Source organism: Ctenopharyngodon idella, chromosome 18, assembly GCF_019924925.1.
Source record: "Ctenopharyngodon idella isolate HZGC_01 chromosome 18, HZGC01, whole genome shotgun sequence".
Lineage (NCBI taxonomy): Eukaryota > Metazoa > Chordata > Actinopteri > Cypriniformes > Xenocyprididae > Ctenopharyngodon > Ctenopharyngodon idella.
The window spans coordinates 15,746,810-15,762,392 of NC_067237.1; the positions used below are offsets into that span (position 1 = coordinate 15,746,810).

At 35.0% G+C, this 15,583-nt stretch overlaps 1 protein-coding gene across 3 annotated transcripts in view; it reads right to left on the reverse strand.

The window, feature by feature from the left end:
• Positions 1-2,593: 2,593 nt before the first annotated feature.
• The window catches only part of LOC127499961 (transcription initiation factor TFIID subunit 4), a 101,631-nt gene continuing 88,641 nt past the window's right edge, over positions 2,594-15,583 (reverse strand). For all 3 annotated transcript variants that reach the window (XM_051870696.1, XM_051870697.1, XM_051870695.1), the window contains one exon: positions 2,594-5,228. In XM_051870696.1, the coding sequence (XP_051726656.1) occupies positions 5,055-5,228 (174 nt within the window). In that variant the 3' untranslated portion in view covers positions 2,594-5,054. The remainder of the gene's footprint in view (positions 5,229-15,583) is intronic.

Here is a 15,583-nt window from a genome sequence, read left to right on the forward strand (position 1 = left end):
TTCCTCGTAATAATCTGACTGACATCAATAAATTAAAATAGCTTTCTGTTACAATCAGGCACACAAACAGGAAAATGCACTACAAAAAAAAAAGATGTTCTTCCTCAGTACTTTTGTCTTGTTTTCCAGTACAAATATCTAAACATTCTCAAATCAAGATACATTTACTTTATAGAAGCAACATGCCTTAAGATATTAAGTATTATTTCCTGAAAAATGTATCAACTTTAAAAAAAAAAATCAAAATACTTGCCAATGAGGTCTTAAAAATAATCTTGCTTTCACTTCAATTTAAGTTTATTGGCAACACTTTAAAGTAAGGTCCCATTAGTTAACGCTAGTCAATGCATTAACTAACATTAAAGGGATAGTTCGCCCAAAAATGAAAACTTTGTCATCATTTACTGTTTGTGTTGAACAGAAGAAAGAAACTCATACAGGTTTGGAACAACTTGAGGGTGAGTAAATGATGACAATCATTAGTTCATGTTAACTAATGTAGTTAACCAATATTAACTAATGGAATCTTATTGTAAAGTGTTACCAGTTTATTTTTCTGACACTACCATTTTAAGCAAAAACTCAATTTTAACTCTTTTTTGGAGCTCCGCACATGACATGCAGGAAAAAAATAGGCTAAATCGTGCACACGATTTATAAATCAAGGGAATGAATTAGTAAATCGTGTGCATGAGTTAGTAAATCAAGGGAACAAATTAGTAAATTGTGCGCACGAGTTAGTAAATCAAGGGAACGAATTAGTAAATTGTGCACATGAGTTAGTAAATCAAGGGAACGAAATAGTAAACAATGAGCATGAGTTAGTAAATCAAGGGAACAAAATAGTAAACAATGAGCATGAGTTAGTAAATCAAGGGAACGAAATAGTAAACAATGCGCATGAGTTAGTAAATCAAGGGAACGAAATAGTAAACAATGAGCATGAGTTAGTAAATCAAGGGAACGAAATAGTAAACAATGCGCATGAGTTAGTAAATCAAGGGAACGAAATAGTAAACAATGAGCATGAGTTAGTAAATCAAGGGAACGAAATAGTAAACAATGCGCATGAGTTAGTAAATCAAGGGAACGAAATAGTACACAATGCACATGAGTTAGTAAATCAAGGGAACGAAATAGTAAACAATGCGCATGAGTTAGTAAATCAAGGGAACAAAATAGTAAACAATGCGCATGAGTTAGTAAATCAAGGGAACGAATTAGTAAACAATGCGCATGAGTTAGTAAATCAAGGGAACAAAATAGTAAAGTGTGCGCATGAGTTAGTGAATCAAGGGAACAAAATAGTAAACAATGTGCATGAGTTAGTAAATCAAGGGAACGAATTAGTAAAGTGTGCGCATGAGTTAGTAAATCAAGGGAACAAAATAGTAAACAATGCGCATGAGTTAGTAAATCAAGGGAACAAAATAGTAAACAATGGGCATGAGTTAGTAAATCAAGGGAACAAAATAGTAAACAATGGGCATGAGTTAGTAAATCAAGGGAACAAAATAGTAAACAATGCGCATGAGTTAGTAAATCAAGGGAACGAATTAGTAAAGTGTGCGCATGAGTTAGTAAATCAAGGGAACAAAATAGTAAACAATGGGCATGAGTTAGTAAATCAAGGGAACAAAATAGTAAACAATGCGCATGAGTTAGTAAATCAAGGGAACGAATTAGTAAAGTGTGCGCATGAGTTAGTAAATCAAGGGAACAAAATAGTAAACAATGCGCATGAGTTAGTAAATCAAGGGAACAAAATAGTAAACAATGGGCATGAGTTAGTAAATCAAGGGAACAAAATAGTAAACAATGCGCATGAGTTAGTAAATCAAGGGAACGAATTAGTAAAGTGTGCGCATGAGTTAGTAAATCAAGGGAACAAAATAGTAAACAATGCACATGAGTTAGTAAATCAAGGGAACGAATTAGTAAACAATACGCATGAGTTAGTAAATCAAGGGAACAAAATAGTAAACAATGCACATGAGTTAGTAAATCAAGGGAACGAATTAGTAAACAATGTGCATGAATTAGTAAATCAAGGGAACGAATTAGTAAAGTGTGCGCATGAGTTAGTAAATCAAGGGAACAAAATAGTAAACAATGTGCATGAGTTAGTAAATCAAGGGAACGAATTAGTAAACAATGTGCATGAATTAGTAAATCAAGGGAACGAATTAGTAAAGTGTGCGCATGAGTTAGTAAATCAAGGGAACGAAATAGTAAACAATGCGCATGAGTTAGTAAATCAAGGGAACGAATTAGTAAATCGTGCGCATGAGTTAGTAAATCAAGGGAACGAAATAGTAAACAATGCGCATGAGTTAGTAAATCAAGGGAACGAATTAGTAAATCGTGCGCATGAGTTAGTAAATCAAGGGAACAAAATAGTAAACAATGCACATGAGTTAGTAAATCAAGGGGAACGAATTAGTAAACAATGGGCATGAGTTAGTAAATCAAGGGGAACGAATTAGTAAACAATGCGCATGAGTTAGTAAATTGAGGGAACAAATTAGTAAATCGAGGTAACGAAATAGGAAATTGTTCCCTCAAATTTTTCTTGCATGTCATGTGTGGGGCTCCGTACTTTTTTCCCGCCATTGATGGAATTTTTTGGCAATCCATGTTTTGACTGTTATACATTCAGGGGCGCTATTACGCATCTTCTGACAGAGTTCAGAATCTCCAGATCAAAACACAGGTGAAGCAGAAGCAGAAACAAGCGATCGAAGCATTTCTGATGCACATGTAAAATAACATGATCTTCTTTTGATATATTGTATGTTCAGATATTCATACAACAAAATATTCTGGAGGCCATGAAATTTTTGTGAAAATTATCAAAAATGCTGGCGCTGGCTGGCAACTCTAACAAAAAAGTAATAATTTCAGAAAAGAAGACTTAATATCTTCTCCAGTAAATGTATCTTGATTTAAGAATGTTTAGATGATTGTACTGGAAAACAAGACAAAAATACTGAGGAAGGAAATAATTTTTTGCAGTGCGAAAATGCTGAGTGAGATTAAACATCACTAAACAGGTAGAATCGGCTTGAAACACAGTCAAGGGCAGTGAAATCCAGTTTTACACTCCATACAGCGCCAAAAATGAAAACATGAAATCAAAATGAAGCTCTAATACTTTCATAATACATGCTCCTGGTCTTATTGTAATTGATTCATCAGTGCACGTTAGTCCCAAGTACAACTGTTTGTCTTCATAATGTACTGCTGCTTTCAAGACGGAATGATTTCTTTCTTTTCTCATTGAATATCATGTTTCAACATCATCACATTACAGAAGTCAAACAGACACAGGAACATGAAGTGTTTGCGTGTTGTATTGCTATAGTTCGGATCTCTGCTGGCCTGATTTTGGATTCGTGCTCCTCACGGACACATATTAAAGGGACACAAATCACAATGACAGACTGAAGCTTCATGATCGATTCAAATGATTCAGAAGGAACGTTTCATTCCTCGATGCAGACTTGAGTTTAAAGCGTTATTTTGTTGCTAAAATATCATGTGGAAGTCATTTATACATGCTTTTAAAAACAATATTCATCAAAAAGTCTATTTACATTAAAGTCTCGCTGATAAAGGTTTCGAAAAGAGTTTTAGTTGATAAATTCAGCTTTTTGTGGGGTGTTAAATACTGTGATTGCACTGCATTGCACAACAAAAATGATTTTCTTCCTCAGTATTTTTGTCTTGTTTTCCAGTACAAATATCTAAACATTCTTAAATCAAGATACATTTACTGGAGAAGCAAAATGACTGAAGATATTAAGTCTTGTTTACTTAAAAATTTATTAAAAATAAGTGTTTATGCTTAAAACAAGAGCAAAAAACAAGATAAACATAATTTTTGATAAGATATTAAGTGTTGTTTTCTGTAAGAATGAAGTCATTTTCCTTCCTAAGTAAATCTTCATTTGAGATTTTTTTAGATATTTGTAATGAAAAACAAGACAAAAATACTAAATAAATCATTTCTTGTCATGTGGTTTGACACTGATGATGATGTTTGGGAAAGTCTGCATAAGGTTTAGAGAACAACGATTCTTTAACAGAAAAGTACATCGATCACTTCAAGGCGTTTCGTCTCAAAGATCGTTCACTGTAAGCGCTCCGTGTTGAATATACAGCAGAATGACATCTGCACTGCAAAAAACACCAACTTCATCAGGATTTCGGGCTTGTTTTACAGCAAAAAATATGCAAAAATGCATGAAATATTACGATATTCTTGTTCTAAGTATAACCAAACGAAATGTAGCGAAGCTTATTTCGAAGTCACTATGAAATCAAATTTTTCAAATTATTATTTTATTATAGAATATTGCAGTATTTATTTGTGCACATCATTATTGTTTTAAACTCATGTTCCTCATAATCTTGAATCAGAATATCTTCTCCTCCGTCTTGCAGCATCTCTTCTCTTCTCTGATGACGAGGGCGGGGCAACCTGTCACTCACATGAGTTCCACCAATAGCAAACCACAACCATCCAATCAATTCCCCACAGACAAAATCAAGCCCCGCCCTACATTTGTTCTTTGTTTAACTAGGATATGCGTCACTATAGAGTGGTGCAGGTATGACCTCAGAACCGTAATTAATTCAAAACACGTTTCACCTTTTTAGAATTTTTTTTTACTGTAAAACGCAGTAAAAATGCTGATGAAGAAAGTGATATTTGCAGCGTCAGATTCATTCATACACAAAAACAAACAAACAAACAAACGCTTCTCGGCTCAAAGCCGGAGACACAAGCCTTAAAATTCACTATCATAAATACAATTTACCTAATAACGTTGAGGAGAAAACAGGAAACGTGAAGTACATCTTGGTTTTTTTCTCTTTTTTTCCCAAACCTTTTTCTATCAAAAGCAACGCTGACATCACAAGGTCACAGATACTGAATGGGGCTGAAGGCACGTCGCAGGGCTGAGAAGGAAGTGAACGTCTGCTCGGGTCGTTTGGCTGCTGATTCCTCTGTAGTGTGAAGAGTTCGCTTAGCGTTCGCTTAGTGTTCACTACTTCAGGAGAGCGCGGTACAGTAAGAGAGATCTGCTCGTCTCTCTCTCCTGCTCCATGTAGAAGATGAAGTCCCTGAGATTGACACGTGTTATTCTCTGGCGGGAATACTGCCGTGACGAGCTGGAGGAGGCCGACGATCCGGCCGGAGAACCTGCCGAACTCCCCGACACCTGAGGAGAACGAAACACAATTCTGTTATTGTTAAACAGAAGTTCAGATCTGTACTGTAGCAAATTTATAGATTTGAAGTGTGGGAGACTCGACTCACAAGAGCTTCCTGTAATCTTTGACATTAGCATGACACTACGCATGAAGGTAACGTGATTTCTAATAAACAAAAAAATCATAACGCAAAAATGTTGGGTAAAACAATCCATTTTAATGTATTGATTTTATTTAAACAGTTTACTTTGAACATTTTTATTTACAGAAACTGTAAGTAATATAGTAAAATAATTAAATACAGTAATTACAAATACTTAAAATAAATAAATCCCATTATTCCAATCATTGAATGTTCATAATGGTTTACATTATTACTAATACATTTACATGACATTTGTTGTTTGTGATTAGTTTTTTTTTTTGATTATATAAATTTGTTTATAGATATAATATATATACAAATATACAATTTTTTGATTATTTTTTACTCAGAAATAGCCATTTCTACGAGATAAAATATTGTTGTGCTTGACAATTTATTTATATATACTATATGAATATAAATATTCACAATTAATTTTACTCACAAATAACAGTTTCTATTAAGTAATTCTATTCTAGCAATTTCTAACAATTTTTTTTACACATACTATATATATATATATATATATATATATATATATAAACAAATTTATATAATTTATTAAAAAATTCATATTTCTATTTGAATAACAGAATATATATATATATATATATATATATATGTATATATATATATGCAAATATACAATTGTTTTAACATTAATTTTACTCAAATAATTCTGTTCTAGCAATTTCTAACAATTTAATTTTAAATATCTAATTAAATATAAAGTGTATATATATGTATATATATATATATAATTTAAGATTAAATTAATTGCAATGACTTTTCCAGGTAAAAAAAAAAAAAAAAAAAATCACACCTTTAAAATTCCCTTCTTCATTATTTCTATAGCTTCTATCTGTCTTTTTTTTTAAACTTTGTTGTCTTATTTTAAATCATTTTAAGCCATCTGACTGTTCACAGAATGACAAAATTTCTCTTTTTTTCTAAAACATTTCATCCATTTGATTCGTAATCTACACGACAGATGTCTTTACCTACAGTTGTACGAAGAGAAAACTTTAAGAATTGACTGATGCCTTCAGTAACATTCATGCAGACTTCATGACATCAGATGTAAATAGAAGAGTGTTAGCGATCATGTGACTCTTTCTTGAGTCCACTGAAGCTCAAGATGCTCTTTGGATCTCAAATCATGCTGGAGAACATGATCATCAGGTTTAGTTCATCTTTAATGCTGTCAGTAAAGCAAAAGAGACAAACGAAATACTAAGACGTTTCCATATTTATGTTCATTTTTTAAATTGGCATCAAGCTCTCATACAGAATGAATCAGAAACACTCGTTTAGCTCCACGTCATACAGTCACAAGCACTGTTTATACAGGCCAAAAGTATAAAACATTGGCACAAGGGCTAAAACCGAAATAAAAGTCAGCATTTCTGATGTTATCATGATCAAAAATGGCTTTTCTTAAACTTAAATAGCAGTGGATTACACTGAGATACTCAGTTTGCCTCAAACGGGTTTATTCATTCTCACAAGACTTCCTGTTCATCTGCTGCTTTCAAGCATAAACTGAAGGAAAAGTCAAATAAACAAACAGATTCTTACTCAGCTGAGTCAGACCTTCGTCTTTCATGAATAACAGAAAAATATCAGATGGTAGAAAATTCACATAACACAAACAACCGCGCGAAATAAGACCGGAAACGAAGTCTTTCTCTCCAACAGACGTCGCACAATTAGACTGATTGCGCTCGGTAAACACAAAGCACACGGAGGCCGTAATGGAAACCATCTGACGGCATCACAAATCCTGCATACGCCAGCGAATACATGGTGGCCGCTTGTGTCTCGTCTCCACCGAGCCATCAGCGGATCTGACGGGTGGAGTGTGCTGAGGTGGGGTGAATTTAGGACAGGCAGCGTGCAGGAAGCCCTCGGGGATCAAGACCTCCAGAAGCAAGATCTGGACTCATCAGGCCAATCAGAGTTGACCTCATGTGAAAGGCAGGCATGCCTTCTGCCATGGCAATTAATGCCAATCATAGCCTGGACCAATCAAACGCATCCATCTACCTGGACACGCTGACGGGCCTCTGGCGTGTTTGTGTGCTGAATATTCACATGTGTGCATGTGTTTGAGAGATGGAGAGAAAGAAGAACAGTTCAAGGAAGAGACAAAGGAAGAAAAACATGCATCATGAAACACACATTTAACTACAAAGCAGCTCTACAGAAGACAACAGTGTCATTATTCAGCTCAAGTGAGTTGTTGTTTCATTGTTGATTCAATTCAGTTCAATGTTGATTCAATTCAGTTCAACAACACTGTGAATGTTGCAAAGTTCATTAGTTATGAAACAGATTCAACTCAACTACAGAACTTCAACTCTACAAACGACAAGTGTCATTATTCAGCTCAATTCCGTCGTGTTGATTCAGTTTAGTGTTCGGTGTTCAGTTTTGATTCAATTCAGTTCAGTGTGTCAATTTTGCAAATGTTCATCAATTATGATACTGATTACATTTTCAGCTGTAAAGCTCAATTCAGTTCAATGCTGATTCAATTCAGTTCAATAGCAGTGTGAATGTTGCAAAGTTCATTAGTTATGAAGCAAATTCAATTCAACCACAGAACTTCAACACTACAAAAGGCAACTGTGTCATTATTCAGCTCAATTCAGTCATGTTGATTCTATTTATTTCAATAATAGTGCAAAGTCCACTTTTCATTTATGAAACAAGTTTAATTCAACTATAAACAGCTCTACAGATGACAATAGTGTCTTTATTCAATTCAGATCAATGTTGATTCAATTCAGTTCAATAAATATGTCGATGTTGCAGTTCATCAATTATGAAACAAATTTATTCAACTCAAGTCAGTTCAATGTTGATTCAATTAAGTTCAATAACAGTGTCGATGTTGCATTTCATCAATTATTAAATGAATTTATTTAGCTCAAGTCAGTTCAATGTGGATTTAGTTCAGTTCAATAACAGTGTCGATGCTGCAGTTCATCAATTATGAAACAAATTTATTCAACTCAAGTCAGTTCAATGTTGATTCAATTCAGTTCAATAACAGCGTCGATGTTGCATTTCATCAATTATGAAACAAACTTATTCAACTCAATTCAGTTCAATGTTGATTTAGTTCAGTTCAATAACAGTGTTGATGTTGCAGTTCATCAATTATGAAACTAATTTATTCAACTCAATTCAGTTCAATGTTGATTTAATTCATTTCAATAACAGTGTCGATGTTGCATTTCATCAATTATGAAACCAATTTATTCAACTCAAGTCAGTTCAATGTTGATTTAATTCAGTTCAATAACAGTGTTGATGTTGCAAAGTCCATTAGTTATAAAGCAAATTCAATTCAACTACAAAACTTCAACTCTACAGATGATAATAGTTTCATTATTCAGCTCAATTCAGTTTAGTTCAATAATAGGGCAAAATTCACTATTCAATTATGAAACAAGCTTAATTCAACTATAAACAGATCTACAGATGACAATAGTGTCTTTATTCAAATTGAAGAATGTTGCAGTTCTTCAATTATGAAACAAATTTATTCAACTGAAGTCAGTTCAATGTTGATTCAATTCAGTTCATTAACAGTGTGAATGTTGCAAAGTTCATTAGTTATGAAGCAAACTCAATTCAACTGAAAAGCAGCTCTACAGAAGACAATAACGTCATTATTCAGCTTAATTCAGTTCAGTGTTGATTCAGTTCAGTTCAATAACTGTCAGAGTTGCAAATGTCATCAAATATGAAGTGAATAAAAATTTCAGCTGTAAAGCAGCCTTACAGAAGATAATAGTGTCATTATTTAGTTTGTCAAATTGATAATATTACTGAATATTAAGACGCACACATACAGAACGATTATTTACAGGATTCGCTTGTGCATTGAAATGCAGTTGTCACTCCTGAAAGTTTGCAGTATGAGTCTTTTCTACAAGACGCGCTTCAGTCTCTGTGCGTTTGGCCTCAGGATCACAGATTGGCTCCAGCGCCTGCAGGGACACACGGAGGCAGAGTAAGTGATCCAAACGCAGGCAGAAAGGTCAGTCCTCCACCGGCGCTCACATCTTTCCTCCCACTGTACGAGTCCTACAGCCAACGCCAATAACCCAAACACAGCCCTGTTGATGTCTGTTTCCATGGAGATTCGTGCATCTCGTAACCTCACGTTAACGAGTACATAAACACAAGCGCACACACACACTCAGCTGATTCAGAGTCATTCTCCAGGGAGCAAAACACTTCGAATTACAGCTAATTTACATTTCGGGATTGTCGAATCAGTGGTGAATTTGGCGAAGGTCAATGTGGAGCTGAAGGAAGCGGAGAAGAAAAGATTGTGGGAAGGCAAAAATCCGTGAGGCAAAAAACAGCATCTGTCATTTTATCAGCGCCGAGCCCCTCGCGGGCGTAATGTCATATGACATATCCATCCGACAGCTAGCACACGGATACCTCCATACATCTTTTCAGACAATTTCTGACTGCACGCACGTGTTTTGAGCAGAGAGAGAGACGAGCCCGAAGACGGCGAGAGTAACAAGACGCGCCTGCCAGCCTTCTCACCAACACACTGCTGATGACAATCTGCCAGCGGTGCGAACACACACACAATCACACGCACACATACGTGTGTTCGCACCATCAGAGCATGGGAACATGTGAGGTGACAGTGACCAGTAATGAGGGAATCAGACCTCATTTAGACAGACACATGAAACTGATTCATTTACACGGCTGCGGTTCAGTCTGAATCTGACTTTGGCTCATGATGATCTAAATTGGTTGGAATGAAGATCTGGTTACGTTTAAAAAATACAAGAACCAAATGATTTTTATGACATTCAGTTTCACGGAACTTAAAATCTTTTCAAAAAACTTGTTTGTTGATTCATTCTACAAAAAAGAAAAAGAAAAAAAAGAAGGAATCAACAAAGTGGAATTGTAAAATTCCATGATTCATATGATAAAATTAAATAAAAATTAATAAAATTAAATAATAACGACTCAAATATGATGTCTTATAACTCAAATACATCTCAAGGATTTATTTCTAAACAAATAAATGACATCCTCAAATCTGATCAATAAAATAAAAACAAAATAAAATGTAAAAAGTGCAAAAAATGCAAAAAGTATTGGATTTTATTACATTTATATTAAATTAAAATCTGTTGACATTTGGATGGATGGATGGATAGATGGATGAACAGATGGATGGAAGGATGGATGGATGAATATATGAATGGATGGATGGAAGGATGGATGGATGGATAGATAGATGATGGATAGATGGATGAATAGAAGGATAGATGGATGGATAATGGATGGATGGATGAATAGAAGGATGGAAGGATGAATAATGGATGGATAGATGAATAGAAGGATGGATATAAGTATAGATGGATGGATGGATGGATGAATAGAAGGATGGATGGATGGATGGATGGATGGATGAATGAATAGAAGGATGGATGGATGATGGATGGATGAACAGACGGATGGAAGGATGGATGGATGAACAGATGGATGGATGATGGATGGATGGATGAATAGAAGAATGGATGGATATTTTTCAGATTTAAATCTGTTGAAAGGAATCTTATAATAATCCAAAGAAATCTTGAGAATTAATTTATAAACAAGTAAATTAAAAGTTCAAAAGGCTGGAAAGAGTTCAGGGTTTTGTCTGTTGTGATCCTCATCCGTCTCTCTGCTGTCTGTGAACTTTTGACCTTCTGACCGTACACGGCTCCTGTTGGACATCTACAACAAACATTTGGCAGTCTCAGTTCTGATTGTGAACCTTTTATGTTTCTATTTTTCCCTACAGTTTTCAGAGAATATCAACTCTAGGCCCGAGATCAAACAGCCGATAACAGGTTGGTACTTTATTTGTGAACAAATCACAGACTGTGTAACTAGTTCATCTTGTGCCAAAGAATCAGGAGCTCACGAACAGGGCCAGATTAGCTCCCACACTAAATTCACTTTTGGTAAATAATGTATGTTTTCTGACGTTGGCAGAAGGCTGAAGGTAGCCGGTTGAATTTGCATCAAGTCCATCTTCAGCTGCTTTCTGCTGATCAGCGTCTTTCGGAGTGTTTTTGAGTGGCGTGAAGCAGGAGCCCTTGATGCTGGAGCCAATATTGGACTTGGCTGCGGTTTCACCTCAGGGCTACAGGTTAATGGTCCACTTTGCCAGAAACACACACACACACACACACACATTACCAATACTGCTATCTCAGCAAACACACCAAGAGAATGCAGCTAACTATGAAGCGATAGATGGAATCAGAGAGAAACGCAGATGGAAGTGCCGTTACAGACTGAAAGAACAAACTGATGAAATCTGACAGTGGGACAATGAACGGTTTATGTGTGATCGATTGATATGAGTGTCAATGACTAATGCTGATGTCTGGAGAACACAGTGGATGATAGCTGATGTAAAGCGGATATATATAGAGAGAGAGAGAGGGAGAGAGAGAGAGAATAAATAATAAAGTACTTTTTTTAAATTACATGTAATATATATATATATATATATATATAATAATAATTCCTACAGTTAAACAGCCATTTATTTTATGTAAAATTTCACAAAATCTCACAAAATTTTAAGAAATATTTCAGGCCAAAATGAAAACAACAAAATAAAAGAGAATATTTTGTATTATGATAATATTTTCATGACAATTATGCATATATATATATATATATATATATATATACTACATATAATTATATTTAATCTTACATATAATTTTATATATACACATACACAGAGAATGTATATAATAAACATAAATAATATATATATATATATATATATATATATATGTGTGTGTGTATAATAATTCCCACAGTTAAACAGCCATTTATTTTATGTAAAATTTCACAAATCTCACAAAATATCAAGAAATATTTCAGGCCAAAATTAAAACAACAAAATGGGAAAAAAGAAAAAATAGATATTTTGTATATGTGTAGTATACGTGATATTATTTTCATGACAATTATGCACATTTTCTTCCCAAATTCTCATTATACTTTTCTCTGTAATATGAAAACAAAAATTAAAAAGTAAAAAAATAATAAATAAATAGAATAGAAAAGCTAAACAGTCCTAAAATAGTCGTCGTGTTTTTATGCAAAATATTTCTTACTCATTTTGGGCTGAAAAGTGACCCAGGCATGTATTCAGCCAAAAAGTGATCATGAGGAACTTTCATAACTGGGATAAACCAGACAAACACGAGCAGCACTAACGGCACCGCACTAATGTTCACCGTCATTCAGGGCCTGAGAATGACTTCAGACAGGATGACTTCTGCTTTTCCATTAGGACTTCAGCACTCTCTCGTTCTCATTGTCATCAGGAGTGTGTGAGAGAGGCCCTCCCATCATGTCAGAGCGACTGAGGCCGAGCCAACAGCCAAAGCTTTCCCACATGTCTACCTCCATGTTGCATTAGAGCGACCCCGGCTCACCCGCCTCCCCTCTCCCCACGCTCAGAGCGCCCACACCAGCCTCGCCGCGGGGCCCGAACCATCTCGCGCTCCACACCGGCATCGGCCATTAATTAAGACCAGAAATTCCCTCTCACTTTTCCTCTCCTCCTCCTTCGCCAGGAGAAAAGGCCGATGAGGACATTTTGAAAGAGTTAGCAGATGTTGAGTGATTAGCCCGAGGCGTTTTCGACATCGCCCGAGTGATGTATTTGATGTGGAGTTTATTCAGCTCCAATAAACGTATAAAGAATTACAATAATAATTCACAGATGTATATTGCGCGGATTATACGTGGAGCCCTCGCTTTGAACCGCGCCACGGCAGCCAAGAGTAACAAAGGCAGGAGAAAAGGATGAAGACGGCTTTGTTTTTCGGCTTTCTGCTAATCAAAGGGTCAGAAGCTTGAGAGAGCTGTTCTTACACACACCTTTATAATATTCAGTTTGCTTTGGTGAAGCTCATACAATAGTGAATGCGGTAAACTATGAAAATACTAATTGGGGTCCTTCAATTGCTTAGAAAATAGTACTATGGTGGAATATATGTGTGTGTGTGTGTGTGTGTGTGTGTGTGTGTGTGTGTGTGTGTGTGTGTGTGTGTGTTTTATTGCCGATGTGTGAACAGCCTGTAATGAAACTTAAAAAATGAGACATTCCCCGACTTTTCTATGAAAGCCTGTAGACTAATCTTTATGTGAAGTTTTCGTGGCGTTTGCTTAAACGAATGCTTATACAATGTTCAGAATAAAATCCATTCTGTACTGTAATGTCAATGTGTCGTGCAAAGAAAAGGGATTCATTCAAACTATAGTCTCACATATATAGTCAGATTTATATAGTCTATAGTCTCAGATATACTTTGTAATCTTACTATCATTATAGTGTAACTTTAATTACCTCATCTGTCGACATGATGTCGGTGAATCACAGAGCTTTTGCGAATAAATCCACATCACTCTGATTGGATGCTTTCTGAACTGCTGTTTTCTCATTTTTGTGATTATTTTGTTATTGAGAGGAAAGCGTGCAGCACATATTTACATATTTATCTAAACATCGCTCTCAGCAGTGTGGATGTCGTCGGGATGATTGTTAAGAATTAAGAATTCCGCTGTGAGTATAATGGAGCAATGAATCACGTTTACGTGTGAACAAGTGCGAACACGAGCAATAAGATGCTGGCTGCAGTTCACTTAAATGGCCACTGGTGTCGCTAATAACAACGGTTTCTGAATTCTACATAGAGCACCTTTAACTGAGACTATATATTTATACTTAAATTTATACTTAATTTGTCACATTACAGGACCTTTCAAAATAAACTAATGGAGGGAAAAAGAATTAAAATAGCGCCCAGGTTATACCGAGGTACTCTGATAAATACTGGTTTTTAAAATACTTAAAGTAGATTTATTTTATTGTTTTGATCTCTGGTGAGGCTAGTAACATAGTGAATGTGGAAAACAAGGAAAATGCTAATTGGGGTCCTTTACTCGCTTGGAAAATATGGTGGTATCATGGTAAAATATCAGATCATAGAATATATATATGAAAAAGAGTCTTTTTATTAAATAAAAAATGTATAAATATTATTTAAATAAATTTATAATGAATGCAGCTTTTATGAGCTCGTATTAATTAAGAGACTATAAATTAATAAGGGGCATAACAGTACATGTATTCGTCCTGAATTGTACGGTACGGATGTCACGGTTCGGTTCATGCAGTCAGACGACAAATAAAGTCAGTCACAATCCACACTCCAATCCAGAAGGGGGCGTGCGTGGTAATGCAACGCAATGTTTGCTAACCGCCACAACAGGAAAAAGCGCAGAAGAAGAAGAACAGAGCATCTAGATATGCATGTAATCTCTCAACCGGAGTTTCAACAGCGGAAAGCTTGAGAATAATATCTCACGTAGCATTACATTTACCTCAGGCATGTCATTTACTGTCCACAGCATGTTAGTTCACTAGAGAAATGAACTCTAGAGGGAGCATTTCACTAAATATATGCACTATATTAGCTTATATATTCATTATATTTACTTTACCTGTTAGTAATGTCTTATTTAATTTACGTTTAAATACATTTGTCATGAAAACAAGTTATGACAGTAACTGTGTAAATTATTGTTTCAAAAATGTATTGGAGTAATAATTTTATAATTCGATTTAGAAGTTAATGCAAAACCTGCCTTAAGCGCAATTTACATTTTTTTTTTTTTTTTTTTGAGTGTTGATTATTATATCTAAACATAAATAGCAACTGAGTTTAATAGTTTAGGCTCTGTTGTTAATTGTAACCTTTAATATTATAGTAATGTGCAAGAAAGGCAGAGCATTACAGCATTAGCAGAGATAGATTTTTTTTTTATCCCTTAAGAAAATGTTAATTATAATTGAATTTATTTAAAGGCAGAGACACAATTTATTCAATAAACCAGTTTAGTAAAAAAAGAAGAAGAAAAAGAAGCAATTTTATGTTTAGTTTTCTCTCCCTGCTGTATTGAACCCGTACCGAACCATACCGAGGTACGTACTGAACCGTCATGTTTGTGTACCATAACACCTCTAATATTTATACTTTAAAGTTCTTTTTTTCACACCTCAGGACCATTTAAAATGAACTAGATGAGGGGAAAATTGTATAAAATAAGCCCAGGTAATACTATGGTACTAAACACTGATAG